Source organism: Gallinula chloropus (assembly GCF_964237585.1).
Source record: "Gallinula chloropus genome assembly, chromosome: 1".
NCBI classification, from domain to species: domain Eukaryota; kingdom Metazoa; phylum Chordata; class Aves; order Gruiformes; family Rallidae; genus Gallinula; species Gallinula chloropus.
The window spans coordinates 81,164,486-81,179,713 of record NC_140085.1 but is presented as its reverse complement, the minus strand read 5'-3'; the positions used below and the strand labels follow the sequence as shown (position 1 = coordinate 81,179,713).

Here is a 15,228-nt window from a genome sequence, read left to right as displayed (position 1 = left end):
TCCAGTCCCCTTTCAGTGCTCCTGAATCCATGCTTAGGGGATCAGATTTAAGCGAGGGCACACTTTTGCTTTTTGCCTTTAGAGGCCATTTATGAACCTGTTGTCCACAGATTTAAGTAAAGCCACTGTGGCTGTCTGCCCTCACAATCTCCTGCGGCAACAAGTTTCAGAAGTTAACTTCCTGCTGTGTAGACAAGTACTCTGCTTCTTGTATCTGTTTTAAGCTGATCTACTTTCAGTCAACATCCTCTCCTAATACTGTGAAATTTGATGATCAACCGTTCTGCATTCAGCTTATCTATCATTTCCATGACTTCACAAACCTTGATTGTATCTCCCACACACACCCCCTTGGCCCTGTCCTCTACAAACTGAAGAGGGGTAGATCTTATCCGCACTATAAGATGTGATATATTGTAAATTCAGTCTGCTTTCCTGTGTCAGCCAGAGACTTACAAACCCCAGGAGAAATTATTTGTGATAGCTTTCCTTCACCTGCCTGCTGTTGCCTACCTGCTGAGTCTAGCATTTTAGTTTAAATTATGAAGTCTTTCCTGAAAGAACAGGCTAGATCTATTCACAGCACTGAGGCAGTTGTAGCCCTTCCTTTAGCACCCCACCAAGTTGCTTGTGCTCTTGTAGCGTTACAGGAAGCAGCAGCTGGATATGTGACCACTTCTTCCAGCTGGATCCAATTTGGAGAGCCATCTCTATTCTGCAGTTATGGTTCCCAACACAATGGGTCCCCTGGTGCTACACAGTGCCAATAACAATGGCAACTGCAACTATAAAGTTCCATATATTTTTAATATTACAGCTTGCATTCATTTAACATCCTTAATCCCAAAGGATCCAAAAGCACTTTATGAACTGTAAATGCAGGGATTGTTTCCACAGCATTAGAGTTCAGCCACCTTCAGGGTAAAATGTGACAGGTGTTTAAAAACAAAGGGCACAAGTGTATAAGGAGATGTATGAGGGATAGCTTGTTTGGCAATGAAACGGCATGGGGAATTTTGGCAAGTAAAACATAATTATCTTAGCTGGAATGTAGCCAGGAGTGCTGAAGTTAACCCAAGCTCTAAACATAATCAGGACTTAGAATGGAGTTTACATTTAAAAAAATAGGCCAACGTGCCCTCAGAGAACGGCTGCACTGTGATCACTATACTCCTGGCATTAGAAGGGATGGCTACATCCAACACATTTTAGGGAAGAAGGCATAGGAAAACAAACAGAAAACAGAGCCTCATTTTTTCTTCCCATGTTGTAAATGTAAAAATGGGGTCCTAAGTTTCACCAGAGCAGGACAGGTATGATTCAGGGAGATAAACGGTTTCCTCACCACTTTCAACTTCCCTTGAAGATGCGTGATGTATAGCATGGGAATTAAAGTCTGTTATTGAGAAGGGTTTTTTTTACCCCTTACCCAAGGACAGTTAGGATCCTCAAGGCCTCACTCAGATTACTTTTCATCTCTAAGAGATGGATAGGCTCCTTCATCCAGGAAAATGAATGGCTGTATCATTGTGTTTGAAATTCTGGAGTGAGATAAACTTCCTGCTTTTGTAAAATATTTGTTTCAAACTTGTGGATCTGCAAATTCCTTAGTTCTGGTTAAATTCAGATCTGCCTTTGATTCTGAGGCATGGAATCCTTTCTCGTTTGCTTTGTTACTGCATCACACACTCAGACAAAGAGAGAAATGAGCTTTCCTGGTTTCAAGAATTATTAAGTCCTCCACTTCTCACTGAGCCCTCATTTAAACCCTCCATAGGCTAATAGTCCCTCTGGAACATATAAAATGTAAGCAAGAAGTTATTTGAGTATTTTCTTTTATTGGGACCTCAGAGAATCAGAATTTGGCCCAGTGTGCAGTAATAGAGATAATTCATGAGGGAAGTCAGTTGAGCTTTTCAGATTAATTCCTCATCTAGTACTAGTGACTTTGAGTAAGCATTAATAATTATAGTCATGCCATCCTGATTTACTCTAAATTGAAGATTAGGACTGAACTTTTGAGTAGTCATCTGACCTCTGGATTTTGTTTTTACAGTTGAAATGGCTTGACAAGTTTTTTGTTCGATCATTGAGTTTCATCTACTGCAAATAAGTCTTGATTTTTACCACCCTGCTAAAATCACCTAGGGGCCATGAGTCCCCATTGCCTCGCTATAAAGACATTTTACCACAGAAGGCAGAGATTGAGCTGTGCAAGTTGCAACCAGATATGACCAAAACAACAGGGGGATTACAAATCAAAGATAACGTATTTATTTAATAGCATCAGGCTGCTAGGGCATTTAGCCATCCCAGCACCACCACCACCATGGTTACAGGCCGAGCTTGCCATCAGAATGTCCTCATGACAAAAAGAAAAGAGTTCTTGGGAGACTGAAAGAAAAAGCATTTTTACTGAAGGTAATGTAGAATTACTGGCTGTTCTTTCTGTTGTTATAAAAAGCTGTAGAACTTTGAAAGGCTGGGTCTGTGAATGAGAGAAAGATCAGTTTGAGAAGCCAGGCTCAAGCGTGCCTTTTGCAAAAGGAGATCTTCCCTGACAGCCTTTCTCAGCTCCACAGAGACATATGCTATGTGAGATCAGGAGAGTACCTCTTAGACACAAGCTATCTCCTACTGATGAATTGTCTCAAAGAAGCTTTTATTTCTATAGTATCCATACTATAAGAACTGTCTGCATCAGCTGTGCTGTCTGGAGCGATGCCAGCTCCAGAAAGAGTTTCAGGAGGCATCTAACATCTGATCTCTCTTTGCTTATTGTGTAAATCCAGTTTCTCAGAACAGAAACAAAACAAAGAAAGAAACCCTCCCTCATTCCTGGTGTAATTCTGCGGCCTTCAGGAGAGCTGTGGCATGGAGTAGTTCCCTTCCTACAAGGGGTGTTAGCTTTATCAGGCATCTGAATTTGAAAAAGGCTTTTTAGGGTTCCATGGGACATTGAAAAGCATCCCACAACTTCCGCAGTATATCATCCTTGACATGGTATTGCCTTGCACTGCGCTGACATCTGCCCTGCAGTAGAAAACAACTTTTATCTTCGAGGACAACATTTTGAAGTGGAACTTATCTTACTTATAAGGCATCACAGCTTTAATAACCTGTTGCCTCTGGGTGCAAAGAAATATTTTTCCTCTGCAGCAAGCAGCGGTGGGACAAACCCAGAGCTAGGAGCAATGGCTTTCCTTTTACAGAGTAGCCTGATACCCAGGACTTCCCAATAGCAACTAATTTCCCTGAGCCTCTATGGTTACTGCTGTGCAAGACTTAGATTTCTGACAACAGGCTATTGCTTATAATCAGTGGTAATCTGTTCTGTGCAGGATGTCAGCATATATAATCTTCCAATACAACCAGAATGCTAATTTTCTAATACAACCATACAGATCTGGACAATAGAGCTTGCTTTTATACATATGTATTAGCTAAAAAAAAAAAGACCTTTGTGAAAACTAATGTTCCATAGAGCCTCAATAGAAAAGTGAAGCTCTTGAGCTCAAAGGGAAAGAGAGCTTAAAATTATCTGCTTTCATTGAAACAATAAACCACTTGGCATTTTCACCTTGGCCAGGGTTTCCTTACATTTGGGGGACAGTTCAATTGCTTTTCCACCAACGAGGATTAAAACAATAAAACAGGATGAAACAAAATGAACCTACATTGGCTTTCCGACTGAAAACAGTGTGTCCTGAAAATATGAACAATGGAAGCTTTCCCTGGCAGCTGAAACATCAGTGATTTTCCCTTGGTGCTTTTCTGGCTGGGAAAATAATTCCTATGCAGTTCTTGCAATAATCAGCATTAGGAACCAGTGGTAAAGGCGAAAGACTCGGTTTGGTTGCAGGTTCTCTATAGTTGCTGTTGGGTTTCATCTAATGAGAAGATAGCCTCCTTCTGCAGCGCCCAAAGTGCCCGTCACATCAGGGGCAGTGGTAAGAAAAGCCTGCCAGAAGCTCTGAAACCACTGCTGACTTTGTCAGGAAAACACAGGATTGACCCTTACATGTCAGCCTCAGCTGCTGCTCTCCAATGTATTATGAGCAAGGTGCTTTTGATATTCACAGTCAGCTCCAGATGTGTGTCTAAAGGACAATAGCATGCCCTTGTGGAGGAGGAATTGTCCTCCTGCTTTGTATTCTGTGACAGGCCTTGCCTGTGACTTGCCACAGGGAGAGCAAGATTATTCGCTATATTCTGTTCTGTGTATTCTTACTGCTGCTGGCTACCAACCACCTCTCTTGAAATCAGCATCGCTTCCGTCAGGTCAGCAATGCTCTCTAGTGCTTCTGATAGAAGGGAGAGAGTGAAAAGGAAGAGGCATCACTGTGTGGACTCTGCAGAAATTCAGAGATTGCTTCGGCATGAGGACCTCAGTCCGCATCAGAACGCAAGATCTCCGGGGCCAGTCATCTGTTCTGTTTTGTTGGAAAATTTTAATTAGTTGTCAGAAATAAGAAACGGTCATTGTCTGTCCCTGTACAACTCCCCACTGTTAATTGCATTGTATGGAGGAGACCATGCAGAAGGGTGGAGGCCAATTGCTTCAGTCTGCATCACAGAGTCATAGCTGAGCGTAGAACTTAGCCCTAACATTTTATTAGTCTGAGAGAGTATGAGGTCTTCAACATACATTCCTGAAAGTGTCACGTCACTAGATGCTCCTGTCCCAGTACTATGTGGAAAAAGGACCATAGGGTGCACATAATCTCTTCAGGGATGCCAGCATCTTGACTAGGGGCAATGAAATCTTCAGAGAGAAAAATCTTGTGCCACTTGACCAGTAACTGCATGGATGCACCATATTGCATCAAGAGAATCAATATCACACCCAGTACTCTGTTCTCACAGTTCTAAAATTTGTAAGGTAGTCACAGTGCAGCTCTTTGGATGTTTCCCAAAGTTGTGCATATCCTAGAGGCATAGTAAGTAAATTTCTGTGTTACTGCTTTTCTGAGAACTTTTACTAGTTTCCAAGGGACTTCATGTAAGGGACTTTTGTAAGTCCTCATAAAGACAGTTGCCTATGGGCAGGATCATATAGTGTAAAAGTAGTTGTGACCAGCATGACAGATAATTTCATGATTGTGTTTATTAATTTCTACACCCAGAGAGCGACTACAACATGACCTGTGTGTCTTTCTCAGTGACCTACAAGATTTTTCCAGAGTTTTGTGTGTACAATTGCACAAAAGCTGCAATCTGTATGTGGTACATAACTATGCAACGTTAGAAGAGTTTTAGAGAATGTAAAAGATTGTTAGTCAAACAGTAGAGGTCTGACTTTTGTGTTTCTCTTTCTACAAGATGAGTCACATGTTTCCCATGATAAAACTAGTCAATAGTGATAGTGAATGGTTTTTGCATATGCTCCTATACCATGATTTTAAACAGTAGTCTCTCAAGACATTCTATGCAGACAACTCGCTTTCTCCCAATGAAGTAAAGCTCCCAGGATACCAGGAGTTCAAAAGATCCATGTCAGCTGAGAACCTGATCCACACTGAACCCCAATCAAGTGCTAGTTTGGAGTGTCACAAGGAGGCCATGGCAAGGCTGCAAATCCAGACTATTTGACAACCACAGTGATGCCATAAAAGCATTTTTTATATTACATAGTAAACCCTGGTTCTGAAAGACAAAAGATTCTTGATCGTAAGGGTCAGTTGAAAAATGTTTCAGATTCAGGCATAATGTTTTCAGAATCAGTTATTTTACAGTTCGTGTTTCCAAAATCCCATTTCACTCTTGGATTCTGCCTCTAAATATAAATCTCTTCCTCCTTCCTTGTCCTGTTCTATATATATAGCACACCCACATGTGATAAAGCCTTCTGCCATAGCAGTAAGGCAAGGGGGGGGAGAAGGCTGTAGCTAACCTGTAGGAGCACTGAATGCACTTGGCTGCTGCTCATAATGCTCCAAAGATATAATTATCACATGCATGATGAGTACTACACCTGCCACATCTCTTTTGCTTAAATAAATAAAAGATTCCTTAAATGCCACACAGCTCCCTTACTGGGAAACTGTTAGCCAGAGAGGTCACCAGAGGACTTTGCACTCCCTGTCCTTCACCTTGCACTAGGCATGTTCCCTAGGACATGTCTCTTGCTCTCTTTTTCTCCTCACCCCCACAACCTCTTCCTAAGAAAATCCTTGCCATCTTTTCAGTGCCCAGCGTTCTCCTTCAGAGTGATATTTTCTCTTCTTTTTCTTCCCCCATCTTTGTCTGAACCTTCTTTCCCACTGCCTGTAAATCCGACCCGTTGCAGTTTGTAGGTAGCGCTTATCGAGCAAGAATCCTCAGTGAGAAGTTTTAACATTAAGGATGTGCTTTGTAGGTGTTTCACTTGTCATCCTTGTTAAAGCTCGCTCTGTCTCTGCAGCATAATTTAGCATTCTGTTCAGTCAGTGCATTGTTTCTTCTTTACCAGAAGAGTTCTTGCATGTGTCTGTAACCACACTGCTGCCTCGTATGTGGCCTAGACAAGCTGCCTGTGACACAGCAGGAATGATGTATGCAGTGCAAAGGCTTCTTTGCTTTTTTTTTTTTTTTTGCTTGGACCATCTGCTGGTGAAATGTTCCTATCACTAAAATCTCTCTTCCACGTAAGGAAACTGACCCATCACTGATTACTTGTCAGTGACTGATGTCCTCAAACAGGGACATGGCCATTTTTAAGACTGCTACTGAGAGCAGTGTTAGATGCTTTGAGAATTACTTTGTCCCATGTCTGCTAACAGTGAATCCATTTTTAAGCAGTAAAGTAAGACCTTTGCTGACTGCTGTCAACAATGAATCACTTTCCTATCATAGAGGGAACCTGAAGAAATGCTTCAACCCAGCAGAAATATCTTGTTCACAGTCACTCCCCAGATTCTCATTTCTTCTGTTATTGGTAGTGGATTTTGCAGCTTCCTAAATCACCGCTGCCTCATGTTGTTGCATCCACATGCCTTTATATCTCTCTGTGCACCATTATGTGCGTACCAAAAGACAGACAGAGTTTAAAGGCCTTATAGGATAGAGGTCAGAGAATTGGGGTCTACCTCTAGCTTTGCCTATAACTTCTCATAAAAGGCTAATGAGATTATTTAGGTGAATAAATACTATTAGATATTTAAACACACATATAGTGGAAACATAGCAGATTTTCAGGAAGGCCTAATTCCCAAAATTTCATCAATAGCAACACAATCTGTTATTGTTGAGATCCTTTTCGATTCAAGCCAATTTACATAGATAAGTAAGTGTTAGTATCTAAGTTTGAAAATATCTACTGTGGACTGTTTTTTCTGAAATTGCTGGAAAAAAGAACGATTTTTTTCCCCATGGTTTCATAATGTGCTTATATATCCTGAAGTGACAGGTGATGTCTGAAAGCAACAAGTCTGTCTGTATAAAGTCATACATATATTAATATAACAAAAAAAGTAATGACTACTAGAAAAAAAAGTCATACTTGAAGAATAAATCTGGTAACAGATGTAGAGAGCCCCTAGCATTAGGCTAGTTCACTGATGTCTGTAGGTGGTAGAATCCCATCATGGCATGACTCCGGCTTCTGACTCCTGCCAAACAGCAAGATTTATATATCAGGGAATTCTAGCCATGCCTAGTGCCTGCACTGACTTGCAGGGGAATTCAAGAAGAAAACTATGTCCATTAAAAAATTGATTGAGCTTAATTTTATTTCTTTCTATTTTCATAAAAGTCTGGGATGTGTGGGACAGAGGTTTAACGGCAATTCTTATCTTTCAGGCACCGGATCTCAAAATCAAAGTTTAGGTAAGTAAAACTGACTTTTGCTTTTCCTCCTTTGAACTGCTCTTATTCCTTACTTTATGAAGTGGTTTACTCCTGCATCTGCAAGACACAGTGGTGATTCTATGAGATATTGCCAAACCTGTCAGATTTTAGTCAGTCATCTACCAAAAATCAAAATCCTTTTTTCTTAGTTTCATACTGAAATAAGGCACAAGGACTACTGATAATATTTCACTCAGAAGTACCTAGCTGATTGCTACCTACATATCTTGAGCCATAAAATATAAAAGCAGAAGAAAAAAATTCAGCCATGTAGTTACACTGCATCCATCAACACCAACCCTCTTGGCTCAAGGTTCTCTTTCCTACACTTTGTTGCACTGCTCTGCTTTGCTTGATTGTAAATCTTCTAGCTGATGAGGTTTGCATCTTATTTGTGAAATTCGCCCCTTCACCATAGGACATGTGGAGATTTTTCCTAGTGGTATTTATTTTTCTGTTGACTTAAAGCTTTTGAAAATGTGGAGCATCCCCCAGGTCATCTGTGGATTTCTATTGGAAAGGCTGACTGAACACATAGATCTTGGTTGTTGAGGTCCTGGATCCATGTCTACCTCTTCAATAGGAGCCTAGCTGCCTCCTTAACTTGGAATTCAAAGTTAGTTTTATTAAAAAAAAAAACAACAAACAAACCACCTAAATTAATTTTCAGAATAACTGTAACAGTGAGCAACTCTGTCCTTCACCTAAATAATGAACAGTAGTGTATATTCAGGAATGCACATATGCATACATTCTACCTGTATGCATCCCTATGCAGAGTTGCGTACATGATCACATTCCTACAAGCCATGGATTTGTGTGTAGTTGGGAGCACAAAACCCCATTGTATGGTCATGTGCATACACATTTGTGCACAAGTACACACAAAAATGGGGGGGATCTCTAATGATTTAATGAATGACAACATGAATATCTAAGTGTTGTGCCCATTTTGAAAGTTAGGAAGATCATTTCTTGGCCCAAATCTGCTGCAAACCATCCAACCCTTATTAAATGTTTGTGCTAGCTAGACTGCGGGCCTTTATAAATTGCACAGCTAAAACATCCAGGATTTGATTACCTGTGAAAATGCAGATGCACATTTCTTGGCCATTGTGCAACGTTCACATTGCCAGGCTTTAGTTCATAAAGATGCTGAACCCTCACCTCAAGCATGGCCATAGTTTATCACTGGAACTAACATGTAAGAGACAACTACCCAAGAAAAGTTCTCTTTTCTGGTAATGTTGTGTATGTACATGTCTCTAAAGAGACACACACACATATGTACACATACACACATACACATGTATGTATATAGTATCTATATAAAACTATTAGATTTATTATACAGTGGCAAGTGTTGCCTGGAAACTGGTTGCTATGCAAGTTAAATTCTGAAGAGTAGGAGGTGTGTAATTAGCTTTAAATATCTTCTGTGGTTAGTAATTACCCTCAGAAATCAGTGACACGAGGGGATGTGTTCATGGAAGGCAAACTTCAAAAGGTCTGTTGATTAGCAAATAGTATCCTTTTTTCCAGGCATGAAGGTGAGGTACTGAGGTCCCCTAAGTTTTGTTTCTTCTCTGCAGAGTTAGCCCTCATTTTGGGCTTACTCCTGAACATTGCTGAATGTTGGAAATGTTCTGTGGATTTGATTTGACCTCACCTCTCCAAGGACTTAATCCCGAAGTCCACAGTATATAATGGTTATCTTTTCATTGATTCTCCTGAGGCTGGGCAAGGTCCTATTGCAGGCCACAAGCATGAAATACATGAATAATTATTATTTTTGTCAGAACTGGGCTAAAAAACCTCAACCTGTGGTGACTTTCTTGTTCAGATTAAGACATTGCTTGAGGAGGTTTATTCACCCCTAAATGTTGCAAATTGTCTTAGGGCTAATTTTAATAGCTAAAGGAAGGAAGATCACAACTGTTGACTCAGGTGAGAATGAGAGAACATTTCTGAGGATTAATTTGAAAGTTATTCTCTTCCGCTCTTGAACAATAAATCAAGACTAGAGACTAGAGTCTCTCTTGACAGAGATTTGCAATAGCCTAAGGATCCCTATCTGAAAAGACCTTTTCCTTTTCCAATTTTTCAAGTCGCTACTGGCGCCGATGGAACCGATTCTGTAGAAGAAAGTGCCGTGCTGCTGTCAAGTCCAATGTTTTCTACTGGTTGGTGATCTTCCTTGTGTTTCTCAACACCCTTACCATTGCCTCTGAACACTACAACCAGCCAGACTGGCTCACGGAGGTCCAAGGTGAGGAGAGACTGATGATTCTGTTTATTGTAGGCGGTGTCAAAATAGGGGGCTGAGGGAGGAGCTGATGCATTAGACCACACAATGTAAAGGGAGCATACACAGCTCCTAATAGTCCTCTGTATGTGGAGGATGGTAAATAATACAACAAAATATCTGCGTGCAATGGGAGAAGCTTCAGGGAGAATTCAAGTTTCTCATTTCCAAACAAAACAGTGTTCCACTGGGCGTAGGTGAAATCAGGAGCTTATGCTAAATATATATTTGCAGTAACTGGATTTCCAATCCATGGATAGCTACTGGGAGCCACAGGTTCTCCAAGGCTTTCCCTAAAATGGCATTTATGAAAAATTCTAGTTACCAGGGAAGTAAGGAAGAGTGATTTGTAAAGTTCTGTCTGCAGCATAGTTGAATCCTCACTGGAGGTGAGAGCATCTGAAAGGCTTAATTAAGCAACAGTAGGTAGCACAGCAGCTCTTCTATTCCCACTCTCATCTGCAGATGACAAGTGTGATGGGAGGTTGTGCACAGGAAAGCATGTCCCTGCCATGGAGGGTTGTGTGATTGTGTAATACATCACAGCTGTATGTGCAATACATAAGAACTGCTGTAAGCATCTTGACAAAACATTTCTGTGAATGAGATGCCCATGCTTTTGCAGTCCATTCTTTGACCCAAGTTTATATGAAGTTAGCCTTTCAGGCTGATCCCAGAAGGGGTTCCATATAGGCAAGGGTTGATGGTTAGCTATGGTGGTCTTTTGCCTAAGTTTCATTAATCTTCTTCTGTTTGCTTTTCATGAGACACTGCCAATAAGGTGCTGCTAGCTCTTTTCACGGCAGAGATGCTGCTGAAGATGTACAGCCTTGGTCTCCAGGCCTATTTTGTGTCCCTCTTCAACCGCTTTGACTGTTTCATTGTATGTGGAGGAATCCTGGAAACGATACTGGTTGAGACAAAGATCATGTCACCACTGGGCATTTCGGTGTTGAGATGTGTTCGACTCCTAAGAATATTTAAAATCACAAGGTACTTTTGCACTTCTTTGGGAATGGTGGAGGGCTACTGCTCAGTGCACAACATATATAGGCACTACTCACTCAAATACATGTCTTTTTCACTTTTTCTAGTACTAATTGAGTAGTGAGAGTGTTAGGTTGATAGTCCTCATCATCTGAGGTCTGTGGCATGGTGGGGAGGGCTGTACAGACTTGGTATTTCTGATGTGAGTGAAGGATTGGTGAGGAGTCTGGCATAGGGGGCTGGAGACACTTGATACCATGAAGATTGTGAAACTAAAATCTGGATGGTTAATGTGAGCTGGGCTTGGACTTTTATGGTTTCCTGCAAAAGTCAAAGTGAAAACAGAACAGCAGATAGCCTTGTGACCTTTTCTGTTGCTTTATGGTGACAGAGAGGAGTCTGAAAGACTGCTTTGAGCCAAAACAACACTTGACTGAGGAGCCCATGCCAGTCCAGTAGACTCAACATTGGCCTGAGTGGGAGATAGTGTCAACACCAGCAGTTAGAGCTTGAAGGATGCTGCCAGCCCTTCTCAGAGGAGTCCATGAAGCAGCAGCTGTATGAAGAAACCAGATTTTTCCAGACTCATTTCTCCCCCACTTTTCTTTCTCCTCCTTTCTCTTCTTCCTCTGCTTAAAGGCACAGTTGTATCTGTTAAGCAGTTGCTGCTTCCAGCAGTCAGGTACCTCCAAAACACCAGCTTGGTTTGGCAGGAGTTTTTCAACTTGAGGGGAGCTTGTATAGAGATCAGCTCCCAACTTACCCAGAGGGGAGCTCTTGGAGCAAATCTATCCAAGCACTCACCTGAAGCAGCACAGGGTCTACCTTTTCCCATGGGAGTACCATCACCACCTTATAAAAATCATGACTGAGGTGGTGAAAGAGTGTGATTTCTTCATGCTCAGCTCTGAAAATGTCCCTAGAATGGCTATAAATGCCCCCAAAGAAATTTATGACAAATTTGAGATAAAAAGCACAGTGCATGAGAAAAACAAGACCAAACTGGAAGACAGTCAAGATGGCAGAGCTGAGAGGCAGGAAAAAAAAAAAAAACAAAAAACTTGGACTTGTGCATCATACAACATTTATCCTTAAAGCTTCTGAGCCTGGACTCTCTGGCAGGGTGGATGGTTTTCAGGGTCAGATGGCAGAGACAGAAAATCAGTTTACAGTCAGAGAAAGAAGCCAAAGCAAGCCTACAACTATTTTAAAAGGTGGTCTGTTTAGACTTGTGAACACAGAAGAGGGAAAATTGTTCCAGCTAACCAGAGTTTCCCGCAAGAGAGGCATATTTGTCCTTTCAGAAATAGTGAGGATCTCTGATCTGGTGACTGTTTTTCCTGGATCTTTGGGTCTGAAAGCTATCATCACTGAACCCTGGGCCTGGTTTCTGAGGAAACCAGTAGCTGTTTCAGGCATTGGGTAATCAGATACACCCAGGGCAACATACCAATAGCTATAAAAGCATAAGCTTCAACATAGCATCCCAGAGAGGTCATTGTTTTTACAAGACATTTCTCCTCTCCTACACAAAATATATAATCAAGCTAAGAGAATTATCTAATAGAAAGGCTAATACTGAGAGGATATCTTTAATACCTTAGGAAGCTTGAGCTATTGGAGTACTCAACAATTCCTATAGCTTCTGGCAGAGAAATATTTTTGGAACCAACCAGCAGTAGGACTAGTTATATTTACCTTCGTTCTGCCACAGAACTAAAATACAATTTTGCATGGAAGCAAATGTTACCTGGAATACATCTCCTGCAATTTGCACATGGGTTTACGTGTAAAGCACAGAGCTGAGGAATAACTCATAATGAATAATGTATTAATCAGATTTTGCCTTCTTCCCCGTTCCTAAAATATTGGCAAGTAGGTTGCAGTAGTCTCAGATTTATCTGTGTGTTTTAATTATTCATAATTTTCTTCGTGATTTTTCCCCTCCGTGGGTGAAGTTCACCCTCATGTGGAAGGCCCTAGCACAAGACTCCAAAGCAGTATTTTAGGCCCACTCATGTCTTAATGCAGGAGAGAATATTTGGGCATTAAAGCAAAACTTTTACCTCTCATGTTCTCCAGTAAAATACATTTTTTTCATTATTGACTCAGCTCTGAGTACAGTGATGATTTGTTGACAACATTATTGATACTGGTGGAATACACTGTCTGGGTGCAATGGTAACATACAAAGATACAAACCTAGAAATCTGGGAAGGATAGGAGGATGATAGCATAATGTTTTATGTCAAATATATATTCATGAGCAGTGACATGCGGACATGCAGCAGAAACTGTGATAATCAAGGGCATTAAAAAGGCATAAAGCATGAAGACTACTCTGATGAGAGTGTATCAGTAGGTAACCTAATCTTTATATATTTGTATGGATTTTCACAGAATCACAGAATGGTTTGGGTTAGAAGGGACCTTAAAGGTCAGCTAGTTCTACCCACCCCCTGCCATGGGCAGGGGCACCCTCCACTAGCTCAGGCCTTGAACACTGCCAGGGAGGGGGCAGCCACAGCTTCTCTGGGCAACCAGTGCCAGCGCCTCACCACCCTCAGAGTGAAGAGTTTCTTCCTAATATCTACTGTAAACCTATCCTCCTCCAGCTTAACGCCATCCCCTCCTTTTACTATCTCTACACTTCCTGATAAACAGTCCCTCCCCAGCTTTTCTGTAGATTCCATTTAGATACTAGAAGGCTGTACTAAAGTCTCCCCAGAGCTTTTTCTTCTCCAGGATGAACAAGCCCAACTCTCTCAGCCTGTCTTCACAGGAGAGGTGCTCCAGCCCTCTGATCATCTTTGTGGCCCTCCTAGGGACTTGGTCCAACACCTCCATGTCCAACCTCCATCAGCTGGACCCGATGATTGAGGGTTGGACCCGATGATTTCTAAGATTCTGTGATTCTTTTGTTGGGGACCCCAGAGCTGGACACAGTACTCCAGGTGGGGTCTCACAAATGCAGAGTAGTAAACACCATGTCAAAACACCAAACACTAACAAATTCTGGATGAGTCAGGATGATATGGTTCTAGAAAAAACACAAATACCACTTCCTAATAGAGTAGCAACAAATAAAGACACCATCAGATGAACAGTGCATCATTTTAGAAACCACATTTAGAATCTAGAAGAGTAAATATTTCTTCCAAAATTACAAATACTTTTCAGAATCATCAAGTTTTATACATTAGACAAGCAGACAATATAATCTCTTTGGTTTATTTTCCCTAATTTTTACAGGTCTCTGAAGAAAATAGCCCTTTGCTCTGAGAAGATTAATTATATTCTCTTTATAAAGAGTCCTTTAGTGCCTTATAAATCCCTATATTTAGTCCTTTATACTTAAAAAATAATTTTATTTGCAACAGCTACTGAACATTTGTATTTTATACATCATTGTGCCAGTAGGCCTGTCTCTGTTTAACAGTTAGGGAGGAGAGACCGGGCACATTTTGTCTTTGCACCTACTTTCAAAGTGGTTTTATACTGGATGAACAGTGTGGGAATCTTTTCTACAGTGAGACTGCCAGCTGTTGCTGCTAAGCTCTGCATCGTTGATTGCCAGTATCATAAAGACAGTGGAAGGCAATGGGGAGGAGAGGGAAGAGCATAAAAGAAGACATTAAGTTCTAATCCAGTTCTGCAATTGATTTTTGTGTGAGATGTTGAACAAACCATTCAACTTCTCTGTATCGTTCCTCCATTTTGAAACAGAGATTATAATCATGTCCTGCTCACTGGGGTTTTACAGCACCTTGTTCACTGGCATCCTCATGGGCATGAGATCTGCAAGTGGGAGATGTTAAGAAGCATATTCATTTCCCTCCAAGTCTGAGGCAGCAGCAGTGCTTTCTCTCATCTCTGCCATCATATGCTGCCTGGACCAAAACCTCTGTTTCCACCCAGCAGTGCCATGAGGTTTATTTTAACTGTTTAATCTTTGTTTAATATTAACCAAAGATGATGAAGTAGTGAGACTTTTTTTTGTCAGGGCTTCAGCCATTCCTGACTTTAAAAAGCCAAGTGTTTCATTGAATAACCCCAGATCTCACTTTGAGGGGGTGTTCACGCTAGTTCTGCAGCCACCTAATGTGACA

At 41.2% G+C, this 15,228-nt stretch overlaps 1 protein-coding gene across 1 annotated transcript in view; it reads left to right on the top strand.

Annotated features, from left to right (window-relative positions):
- The window catches only part of CACNA1C (calcium voltage-gated channel subunit alpha1 C), a gene marked incomplete at both ends in the record, with an annotated part of 478,476 nt that overhangs the window by 364,155 nt on the left and 99,093 nt on the right, over positions 1–15,228 (top strand). Inside the window, 3 exons of the mRNA XM_084279498.1 lie at positions 7,780–7,806; positions 9,936–10,096; positions 10,900–11,125. Of these exons, the coding sequence (XP_084135624.1) occupies positions 7,780–7,806; positions 9,936–10,096; positions 10,900–11,125 (414 nt within the window). The remainder of the gene's footprint in view (positions 1–7,779; positions 7,807–9,935; positions 10,097–10,899; positions 11,126–15,228) is intronic.